General features: G+C 47.4%; 1 protein-coding gene across 2 annotated transcripts in view; it reads right to left on the bottom strand.

Annotated features, from left to right (window-relative positions):
- The window catches only part of LOC116939229 (clathrin heavy chain 1), a 43,973-nt gene extending 32,110 nt beyond the window's left edge, over nt 1-11,863 (bottom strand). The window contains exons 1-3 of one of the 2 annotated variants that reach the window (XM_032947378.2): nt 11,693-11,863; nt 3,025-3,232; nt 671-939 (exon numbers count right to left, since the gene is read on the bottom strand). In XM_032947378.2, coding sequence (XP_032803269.1) covers nt 671-939; nt 3,025-3,232; nt 11,693-11,734 — 519 coding nt within the window. In that variant the 5' untranslated portion in view covers nt 11,735-11,863. The remainder of the gene's footprint in view (nt 1-670; nt 940-3,024; nt 3,233-11,692) is intronic. The other variant, XM_032947381.2, reaches the window with a different exon arrangement.
- Nucleotides 11,864-12,344: the final 481 nt, after the last annotated feature.

Below are 12,344 nucleotides of genomic sequence, written 5' to 3'. Positions count from 1 at the left end.
TGTCGTTAGCCTAAGAATCGATTTCTTACAAATTAATCATTGTAATCCGAGTAGGGCAGGCAATGACTCACAGGAGCCACAATTAAAAGTGCAAACCAAAAGAGCACAAATGAATTCAGGCCACAATTAGCATCACAAAGAGTATTTGGGTTGGCATCATTCGTTTAAAACAGGGGAGGGGACCCTAAATGGCCGACAGGTGAAATACGGTCCACGACTTAGATTTCGTACGGCCTACAACAACACGAGGCCTTCCACACCGAAACAGCATGCGAACAAATATGTATCAGTCAATGCAAGCAACTTAGCCACACTAAAAGGGGTTAGCAGAAGTGACCGTTTTTGACCAGGCAACACTACGAGTCATTTTAGCAATGCTCCGTCTCTTCGGTGGCCTTTAGCTGCGCCATAAGCAACAGGAGGCGAGTTAATGCGTGGTCAGCAAAAGGAATTTGAACATCCTAATTCGGCTTTTGTGAAGGTCATCCCTAAACCCGTGATAGAAACTTGACGTTTGCAAGTCAAGCGGGTACTTTGGCGACTGCAGCGGGTGAGGGTCGCAATGCCGCAAGGAGGCAAAACCTGCAATTATAGCACGGTTGGCTACGTACGGTGTGAAAGAAGTTAAACATACGTACATACATGTTACAGGGGCAAAAAAATTACAAACCTGCGCGGAAATCCCAACGAGTAGCAGCCACTTCTGCTTGACGTCGGTGCGGTAGTTGATGATCTGGCAGCCGGCGAGGCTGGGGTGGCGGTCAAAGGCCTTGGCGGGCTGCGAGTCGCCCTCCATGCTCCAGTGGTAGACGGCTGTCTCGGTGACCAGGGCAATGGTGTTGAGGGAGATCCACTTCCAGAAAAGGACGTCGTCCGTCATGTTGTGCGCCTTCATCTTGCTCTTCATCTCGATGTTGAAAATTTGCAAAGTCTTGCCGGCTGTTGTTGACGGGGGGGGGGGGGGGAGAGAAACCGGTTAACGAGTGGGAGAGCAGCGCTGGTGGTCGCGACACAACGCGCGCGATGAAAGCGATGCCCTCGTGAATGGAGCCAGTGAAATCTTTTTTAAAAATTTTACTTTTGACGCTGCTCACACTTAAAGCAACACGGCTTTCAGTGAATGAACCAAGTAATGCATCAGATTATGCCGATGTCAGAATATCTTTACGTATTTCCCAAAATGCAACGAAATTCACGTTTCGGTCGGAGCTTAGAATTTTACGCTACACATATTTCATGAAGCCATCCAACACATTTTATATAGAATTAAAGATAAGCAAAAGTGAAAAGCCTTATCTTTATTCCTATGAAAAACAGCTACAATGACTGTGAAGCTGTGCGCAAAAAACAAAACTTGACAAGGGGGGTACACCGTACAACACACATGCTCACAACGGGCCTCTAGCCATGCTTTAAAAGTGGGCTCTCAAGACGAATAATAACGAATTACATCGTTAATCATTATCATATTGTGTTTTTTTTATCAATACTATAACCCACGTGTGAAAGCAAGGCCGGCTAGGACACACAGCACCGAAGAGTATGTTTTAATAAAGGACTCACCCTCTGATACAATTAAACAAAAAGAGAGCAAGAAAGAAAGTGTACAGTCAGTGACACACAGGAGGCAGCGGCAAAAAACTTAAAACGTCACACCAGCACCTTGGCTGCGGTCAGAATATACGCAGAGCCAACAGCAAAAACTGGCCAAGAGCCAACATCAATTAAAATCACGTTGCTGTGTATTTGGATAAAATTGTGGAAGGGAGAAGAAAAAAAGACACCACCGTGCTCTATTTACCTGCTCCGAGACTTTGTTCCTGCTCAAAAAAGGAACTTTTTGAACGGGGGGTTAGTTAGTTAGAGACCCTGCCAAGTTCTACTGGCCCTGGGTATATGGCACAAGAGATGCAACGCACATGGAGAGCAAGCAGGCACCGACAGGTTGCTAACTTTCTCAGTTTATTCCTACCAGGCTGTCATGTTATACATAGGAGAGAGAGAGAGACACGCAATTATGAACATCACAAAACAAAGAAAGCAAGTTTTGGGAGGCCAATTTTTTTAGGCACATTGACAACTGTTTACAGCATAACAGCAGCGGATCAAGGAGACTGCTGCATCGTGTATAAAGATAAACCTAGCGCTGACATTCTGGCTTCACGCCAAAACAAGTTCCAACGCAAAAAAGTGCACAACAATGGCTGTACATGCCGAGGGAGGAACGTTGACGCAGATCGCAATCTGATGGAAGCAGGAAGGTTAACGAAGCCCTAAATACAGCTCATTGGAAAAAATGTGCTACCTGTACAGCAAACAGAGGTTTGTCAGTGGGGCTTACCTTTCAAGGGCCATGCAATGCATATGCGGGCAACTTGGCAATGCACCCTTGGCTTGTCATTCCCTCCGAAGCAGCTTGCGCTCCCACTACAACTATGCAATGAGACCCAACTCATTTTTTTAAAGGAGCGTAGCGTACGAAGGTGCAGTGCAACATCTCTCCTCTCTAAGTTTGCCTGCACCTGAGCGTACTCGGCAGTGCAGCGGACGATGGCGACACGCACACGGGGCCCCAAGACGACACAAATGCACACAAGAGAGCATCGCAGCACACAAAGCGGCCACGCTCGCATACACAAGCGACAGCATGCACACAGCAGAGAGAATGCGTGCAGGCACACTCATGGTGTGGGAGGGGGGTGGGGAGGGGATGAGCACGCATGAGCAGTAGCGGTGGCAGCAGCAGCATAAACTTGCGGAACCATCGACTGCGCAGTCACTTAACAGAACGCTCGGCTTTTGAAGCGAGAGGCAAGGCAAAGCAGTGACGGCAACCAAACAAAAACTGCTGTGGTTTATCTGAACTAAAAAAACTACTCCGCTAGTTAACAAACTGGGTGCTCGCAAAACAAGACTAGGCACCTGCTCCTACATTTCCCAGCTTCAAATAACACACGGGGGATGGGGGCTCTGCATAACGACCTGCTGGGCGAGCGCACGCGGGAACGGACACGGGGCGCCCACCTTTGAGCGCGATGACCTTGCTGGCGGGGTTCATAATGGCCGAGTCGGCGGAGATGGGCCTTCGGATGGGGTTGGCGGTGTCGTTCATGTCGATGATGACCACCTGCGCCTGCTCCGCCACCTTCTCGCGCACGCAGATGAACTTGTCGGACTCCATCGTGAGGGTGCTGAACCCGATGTTCGCCGGGTTGATGCCCACATTTTGGAGCTGTCGGCACACGCACACACATGCGGACAGACACACAGGCCTTCTATTAAAACAAACGTAACGACCGTTTGCTGCTCAAGACGCAATCTAAAAAAAAACAAATGAACCTCATGGCAGGACCCTGGGGACCCGAATAAACGAAAGTCAAAAATCGCAATTAATTTATTTATTTTTGGCGACTCCGTCCCACCGCGCACATAAAAAACTGTGAGCCACCAGAAATCAATCCTCTCGTTCTTCAACGAGCACTCGCCGTTGCCGAATTTGCTGTAGTCATAAACAAAATTTTCATTAGCGCATCGTGTAGAGCTCGTCGAGAGGAATACATTGCCGTATCGTTCGCCTTCAGACATAAAATTACGTCACAACGCAGTTTATGCGAGAGCCGATGGGGGGCTTATGGGACCCCGGGGTCCCGCCATAAGGTTCAAATGGATACATCTCCATCCAGGCTGTGCGCTGGCTGCTCAAGAAGAATTTCAAGAAAAAACGTGTAAAGTTCTTAAAGAGCACAGGCAGTTATTAGCGCACACCTGACCATGATTTTAAAGGCTTCATTTTCATGAAATAAACTTCAAACCTCTTATCGGACAGCCATGGAAAACAGCTTAGGTACTTGTCAACAATGGTTCACTGGTTTTTGCATTAGAACACAACCATCATAATGTCACCCACATAACACCTTTAACCTATGTGCTCCACAATAATGCACATCGTAGCATTGCGTTGGTTTTCTGTGCCAAGATGGTAATGTGGTTGGGGTGTCTTTTGGCTGGTGGGGGGGGGGTCCCGGTTAAATTAACAGATAATCCTGCAAAACCTGCAACTTCCACTTATAAAACCTGAGATTGTATTGGGCATTACTCCATAAATTCTAAATGAAATTATTTTTCATCTACAGAACCTCACCCTCCGATAAAGGTCACATGGCCTTCATTTCCAATTTATATTCGCTGCAAATATTGCATTCTTAAGCATGATGGGTACACAGTCTGAATGAGAGGTTCATTAAACCGAATTATGTTTGGCAACGGGTATCGTGCAGCACCATTAATAATTTACCGGGGTGGTGTGGGTGCAGACACATGAGCCATCTGCACCCACTGTATAATCCCTCGCAGCCAACTGAGTCCCCCGCAGGAGGGCAGCCGGTAATGAGGCTCTCGTTTGAGCTCTGCTGCTTATCCAAAGCAAAGTCGGGCCCACTGTACGGAGGAACAAACTATAAATGTTTGCCAGGGACGGAGGAGATTGCGACAGTAAGCAAGTGTGCCACCATCACCTCCTTCTGCTGCATTCCAAGTTTATGGAGATACGTGACAAAAAAAACTGGTCACGATGTGACGTTTCAGCTTTCTAAACCAAGTGACGTTAAGTAAAACCGCCAAGGGTGACTTACTGGAGCCCCCATGTATTATTGATGGCTAGAGTATTCATTTAGGTGAAGGGACGTAGGAGAAGGAGCAGGAGCAGGAAAGGGGCGACGGACGAGGCTTAGCACGATGTTGTTTGTTCCGAAACCCAGATGGTAAAAAATGCCCCGGTGCTGAAAGGGCAGCACGCTCACATGACACACTTAAGTCGGCCTGGCTGCCGCATGGCAGTGCCGGCGCCGTGCCACCTCAGCACCTTGAGTACTTTCCTCTCCATGGCACCGGAGAGGGTCTTATCGCTCGGCCAACGAAAACATCAGTAGAAAGCCAGCTTGTAGAATGAGAATGTTGGGGTTTTTTTACATTTCGGAAGCGCAACAAATAAAAAGGGCACGCAGGGCAGGTTTTCAATTCTGCTGAAGAGAGAAAATGTCTGACGCTAGCTTCCTGCCTCATTTCCAGCTTTCGAAAAATTACTGCCACCGAAAAAAGACAAACCGTGCACTGCCGTGGATTTCTGCCAGCCAGCTATCTGTTATGTACACTTACATGAAACACGAGTCACCGACTGGAAAATCGCCTTGTACTATTTAGAAAGCACAATGTGGATTTTTGTTCACTGGAATTAACAGGTCTCAAAGTGAGGCCTTCGTGCAGTGCGATGCGGCCTAATTAAGGGGACGCAGCTGTGAAAACGGACGCGAACGCAATCCGTTTTACATTGTGTTCAATTCACGACACTGGCATCTAATTGAGGCCACTGCCTGTCAATTACACAAGATAGCTGGAACCAAAACTCTGCGTCATCCATGCCAAACAACTACAGAAGCGTTATGATATGTGTCTTTGTTACTTTATTTCTCCCATTAAAAAATCATAAAATGTATGCAGAAAAAATGAATCGATCCAACTTGACCCAGCGGTTAAGCTTGGTTAGGTCTAACATTTAAGAGGACATTTAGGTAATTTACTTCATACACGGTCACATTTATAATTTTATAGATCTCCAACATCAAACCGCATTAAGTAAATCCCAACTGGTAAGCGGTAACCAATGTCCCTGAATTTAGCATCACACATTTCACTCAGACGCAACACTGTACATTAAAGTCAGGTCAGATCACCGGTGGCTTAAACAAATGGAAATGCCTCCACTGCATCCACTCATTCATGTTTCTTAACAAAATTGTGGTATTTGCAAATTATACAAGCACTCAAACCCACTCCCTACCCTGGCCCGAACATTCCGCCATCATTAATCGTCAACGTCTTGTTTGCGTTTGCGCTCGGCGTGTGCACAAACACACACACATCCCAGCATCAAGCATCACCAAGGTCACTTCGTGTTCTCTTTACCCAGAGCCTTGCGGCTACAGAGGGAGAGAGAGAGTGGAGCGGAAAGCGGCGAGCTCCGCAGAGCGGCAGGAATGCAATGCACCGAAGACGATAAATGGTGAACGGCAAAGCTCCCCGATTCCCCTCCCTGCGTGGGTGCTGGCTGTTAATTTCCCACACACGTGATCGGTGTCATGACTCATCCAGCCTTAAAGGGATACAACCAACCAGCGGTTGACAACCACCCATATCCTAAACCAACAGTAAATCGATAACACAACAATCTTAATTGACAAATGACGTGGCTATTTTGGGGATATTTATATTGCCATCTTGATACAAAGGCTCTCAGCACCAGCAGACATTTAAAAATGCTGGAGGGCAGTGCCACTCCTTTGCGAAATCCACGTCACAAGCGGACGTGTCATCGCAGCCCTACCCACTCCTCTCAGCTACAGCTTCAATTAAAATGTGTCAGTAAGATCAGTGTTTTCCCACAAGCCACCTAGAACCACAGTGAAACAACCCAATTAATATCCCTAATTATAATATTTCGTCCGCTGGCATGCAGAGAGGAGAAAATAAATGATTCAAGGATTAATGCAAAAAAAGAATGAGTTGTTCAGCTGTGCTTGGCAAAATCCCTAGGTCAAAAAAACAAAGAAAAAATAACCACGTCATAAACAAACATTTAAAAAATGCGTAAAGAGGGAAGGAAATAAAAAAGGAATAAAAGACGAATCCGCCCAGCTCTTGCGTCACGCAAGCACGGTCAGGCACAAAGATGACAGCACGTAATATCACAACGTGTTCTTGATTAAAGTCATCGGTAAAGGCTGCACTCAATGGAGACTCTTTCCTCGACTGATTAATGGCGGACACCGTCCACTCGTGAAAATCCACCCTCCGATCGGGCTTAGCCACTCGCTGGTAATCTCAGCACATCCCAGCACGATCCGCATCACCAAATGTTACTGGCTGCAGAGCCAGAGGCTGCTGCTGGTTATGAAGCCTTGCTTGCGCTGCATAGCAAGCACCCCCAGGGGACCCAGCACACTGCCCAGGCCTTCCCTCCCAACACCACCTACGCCCCATCTGCCTCATTTCAATTTTAATCGGAGAACAATCGGAGAACTGGCACGGGTCTGAATTGCTAGAACAAACAAATTGGAAGGCAGGGGAGGCATGCAGGAGAACATTTGTATGTATAATCTCTAACTTGTTTTGCTCACTGCCAAAATTGTACATAACCTTCAGAGAACACACACACACACATAAAACATCTCAACAGGCAATTAAGAGTGCCCATGGAAGAAAAGGTTGCAGCGATCACAGAAACCGCAGACGACTATTTATTGTCATTGCACTGTCGCGTCACGATATACCTAATCAATAAATCAGTGAAACCTCTAAAATGGCGAATCAAGAAATGTTTCGTTAAAAGGCAGCGATTTTCTTCATGTTTATGTGCCAATAGTTACATTGTCACCATTCTTAAGCCATTGTATCCACAGATAAAAGAACGTTTGTTTGATTTCTAACATCTAAAACTTGTAATTCTATTCCTTTCTATGCAATAATGGTCATACAATATATTATTATATGATCTCCCTTAAATAACGCTGGCTCTTACCTGGTTATGAAGGTCACCAATGTACCCATTATTAAAATAAACGATTATTACGTAACCAAGGTCTACACTAAGCAGTAGACAGAATGGCCAATGTGTTCCATCATTTACAGGACTGTTTCAATGAGAAACTTGTTCCCAGGGGTCTCCTCCCCAGCGTCACGCATCAAGTCAAAGGTTAACAACCGTGGCGTGGATGACAGGCGTTATTAAAGAGCGTTCGGGGCGTACTGACCAGTAACCACAACTGCCCCTGCCACACAGTTTGTACAAAAAACAAAGACAGAGATCCCCAGTATCGGCTTAACAGACTGTTGGGGCAAGTGCCTTTAGCGAGCAGCACCTATTAAGGCCAGCACAACACACGAGGGGGGGGTGGGTGGCCAGCACAACATACGAGGGGGGGTGGGTGGCCAGCACAACATACGAGGGGGGGGGGTGGGTGGCCAGCACAACATACGAGGGGGGGGCGGGTGGGTGGCCAGCACCACACCCGGCTGCCATTGTCCCCCCCCCCCCCCACTGGCGATGTTTTTACACACCACACCAGGTACGAATTTGAGACTGAGTCAACCTAGCGGAGGCCCAGGACGGATTCAGATAATCGTCACTTGTGTTGGTGGCCGCGAGCGGGAATCAGACTCGGGTCGCTGGGTTCATGGCGTAGCGCGCTACCCACTCGACTACCGCTCCCCACTGCACAGACATGCGCACGGGAGTATGAGGGAAGCTACGGCCTGCCGATGCACTTGGTAAACCATCACCAAGTCAGATGACGCACCTGGATTATTGAATAACATTTTATTATGGCTGTCCTTGTTCTTTAATCTCCGGTTTTTATAGGAAACAGTGAGCCTTCGACCTGAATTCACAATACGTGCGTGCTCCAACTAACCCAGACAAAATACGAGTAGATTTCTTTTTTCGTGTGTGCACATATGCTAGTGAAGCATTAAAATGTTTTTCATTGGGTTGATTTACATTCCCTGCCACCACACCAAATATACGGTAGTCTTTCCACACAAATTCATTCCGAATATAGTTTTTCAATAAAACGTGCAATACCTGTTTTTACTTGACTTGAACCCCCCTCCCCCCACCCACCTTTACCATCAGCACCGAGGAAACTAAGAAACATTAACGCCGTCAACGTTAAGCAGATTACTGTGTCACGTCTGTCAAGCCAGGGCTACAGACTGGGTGCACTCTGGGCACGTGGATTATTCAACAGCGTGTACCTTGACCGGTCAAACTACGAGGGCTGCACACGTGCCCTGGGACAGCGCAAGCCACGCAAGCAACTATACTGGTAAATCCGGCCGAATAATGACTTTCTACCCAGCGTGCAGTGGTAGGTGTGGGACTGCGGCACAAACTTGTAAATTCCACAAGAGCAACCGTAACCATCAAAGAATACTGGGTAGGCGTTACTATAGTCATAACATTTTTTTACAGATTTGGGTCAGTTTCAAAATCTAAAGGTATTTGGGTTTATTGGCCCATAGGCTCTCGATCAATCTTCTGCACGATTTGTCCACGCGCTGGTGTAAAACAAGTATTGTACGTAATGTAGTTCGGCAGTTTATTAATCAATGGCTGTCAAAGTCATCACACCAAGTTGCAGTAACGTACTCCCCAGTACTGTTGCGCTTTGAAACCCTATCTCCATGCACCAACTACTGTGATCATAAAATATTAATAACAATTCATGCTATGGTCCTGAAAATTAGTGCAATCGAGTGAATATTTTCCTAATCTCTTCCAAATCTCCCCGATGACAAATACACAGAATACCGTGTATTACATACATGACTCATACAGGCCCTGACCAAAGGTACTCACTTTAGCAGTCCTCAAGGGATGATAAGATGTTGACCACATTCAATACAAACAAACGAGTATAATACGTGTGCATATCAGTATGAACAGGATAATATAGCATTGAAAATGTGTACAATATAATACATATACAGTATACACGCACACAAGCTGTCGTAGCCCGAGTGTATCACGACCTCCCATCAAACAGACACAAGCTGACTCACCATGTCAAATAGGGTTAAGTTACCATATTATACAGCCTCGAATGTACACAACGTACACTGTCCATTGGGGTAGTTAATGAATGGGCACCTGTTCCATTCATGTATAGTCTTAAATTGTTGTATTTAGGTCAGGTCTCCTTTGCAAAGGACTCCCGACAGTTTCAATGGGGGCTATCGCGGCTTAAGGGCAATGTTAAATGACACCCGACGCGCGCTGCAGGTGCGTTGGGGACGAGTTGGAGGAGCCTTGCCCAGCTGAGAATGAATGCGTCTCGCGGGTGAGAAGACAGACATTCTCACCAACCACAACTCATCTGGAAAACTTGTACACAAAACACAGCATCTGAAACACACATTCACAACAACCATAACACAATCACCTGAGGTACACGAATAACCGCAATACACACAATCGCAGACCAACCTGATTAAATGCAAATTGTCTCTCGGGAAAAAAAAAACACAGCAAAACGATTTTTTTTAATCTGAGTCGTACGGGTGCCATGGTGGCGAGATGTTAACTACTTCGCCTGGTATACAGGGGGTCGTGGGTTCGATCTAGACCCTGACGCCTGCTGTGGAGTATGCATGTCTCTCCCTGTGGTCGCGTGGATTTTTCTCCGGGTTTCCCCTCCACATTTAGAGGCACGCGTATTTGGCCGCTATACATTTCCAAATAATAAGCCACTTCGTTGAGCCATCTCATTCGTGGCCAGGTCGCTTTCGAAAAAGAGCGACGTCGCTCGGTGGGGCCTTACCTGCTAACAAATAAAAATAGCTGTTCTTTTTTCGTAGTATAGACATCTACAAGACACACACCCTTAGATGTGGCAAGGTGACAACACGCACCTGCCCTTACCCATCCACCAAACGTGACAACACAGTGCAAAGACGACGTAAAGGAGTCGGGGGAACGTTGCCGAAGGGTGCTGCATTGCGATGTTTGGCCCCATTTCTCCTACGGAGTGTTGGAAGGAAACGGCCAAAGCATCGTCGACAGCGCCAGCCAGTTGGTGAAAATTCCAGTCATGGCAAGGGCGAGGCAAACCTGCACATCACAGAGCACTGCTCACATCTCCGTAAAGTGGTAACTCAGATGCAGAAGAATGGAGAGAGAGGGAGAGAGCGCGCGGACGGTCAAAGTACTAAATAGGATAAGGTTAAAAAAAATGCGAAATGAAAGAAAAAAATTCAATGACAGACTCGTATGGGCAATGACAAGCCCGCGCATTCTTTCACAAGACACCGGCTGGCGTATGAGTTAAGACACTATAAGGCGTTGGCACCTTAGAAGGATCAGCATTAGGCAAGAATCACAAAGATTAAACATTTTTATTAATAATTTTCCCGTCAAAGTCTGAATGAGCTGGGCCCCGGGGCCTTCATTTCCTGTTCGGAGCCATCACAGCAAATCTCACAAGCCTCGCCTCGCACTCACCTCACCACCAACCACAACGAAATATTAAACGTGGCAACACTGCGACATTAGTTTAGGTGTCATAAAGAAATATCATGGACTTAATGTTCTATTGAGGAGAAACGGGGACATACAAACGGGGTTTGTATGGATCTCCGCTCATTTCTCGCAAGCCTCTCGCCTTCAAGCGAACACAGCGCTCGCTTGTACGTGGCGTCGAGCAGCACAACATTCAAACAAAATCACACGCACACACACAACATCGTTGTTACAAACATACATCACTTATTCATCGTTACAATCGTTAATTCAAACATTTTATTTCAAGAGATCGAGGGCCGGACCCCGCCCGCCCTGGCAAAGGCCGCCCCCCCCGGACAAACCTTTCAACAACCCGGACGCCGGACACTTCAAACAACGTAGCACCACCACCACCAGCAACCAAACCACTATCACAACCGCAATAACCATCGCCAACAGGTAACATCGCAACAACGACGCCTCAACGAGCGTCGAGGCGTTCGCCAATGTAGCCCTGACCGCGCCCGGCCGCAAGCGCCATTACTTTGCCCGTCACTCTCCCTCCCTCCAACCACGTCTGCATTCCCCTCACAATCACCGCCGCCGCCGTCGTCACTCAATCGGCAGGCACGGGCTCACCTGGATGTGCTCCTGGAAGCGGATGGGCAGGATCTGCGCCATGGCGAGAGGAGGAGGAGGAGAAGGCGGAGGAGGAGGAAGGATCGGGAGGAGACGAGGCCCGGGGTCGCGGCTCTGCGGCTCCGCGTCCCGGAGATGGCGACCGCGTCAAGTAGTCCCTGCGCAAAACCCCCCCCAACCCCCCACCTCCACGCGGAGCGATCCACGCGCGATTCCGCGGACAATGAATTCGCCAATTCGATGCGCCGAATCGACTCTTTAAGTTTTGGTCATAGTAAACTTAACACTATTAAATAGTATATAAAACCATGGTTTTTTTTCTTTATTTGACCAGGTGAGGCTCACTGAGATATTTAGCTCATTTTCAGAAGTCGCCGGATCACAAATAATACGGGCAGTCCCCCTGGACTTACGAACGTCGCTCGTTCGTAAGTAGAACGGTTCGTAAGTCGGGACACAATAATAATTGTACCGGTATTTCAATTCTAGATTTGACACTTTCGTGACTGCAAGGATCAATTCTCTTTGGTTCTATTCGGTAAAGTCCTGAATTACAGTACCCCGGGGTTTACAAAGTGAGCTGCACATGTGGGGACTGCTATATCGGGGAGACGAAGCGACATGTCTCTGAGCGAATTCGCGAGCACAAATC

This window comes from Petromyzon marinus, chromosome 5 (genome assembly GCF_048934315.1).
Source record: "Petromyzon marinus isolate PM22_M1 ecotype Great Lakes invasive population chromosome 5, UKy_Petmar_22M1.pri1.0, whole genome shotgun sequence".
Taxonomy (NCBI): Eukaryota; Metazoa; Chordata; class Hyperoartia; order Petromyzontiformes; family Petromyzontidae; genus Petromyzon; species Petromyzon marinus.
This window is presented reverse-complemented; position numbering and strand designations above follow the sequence as displayed.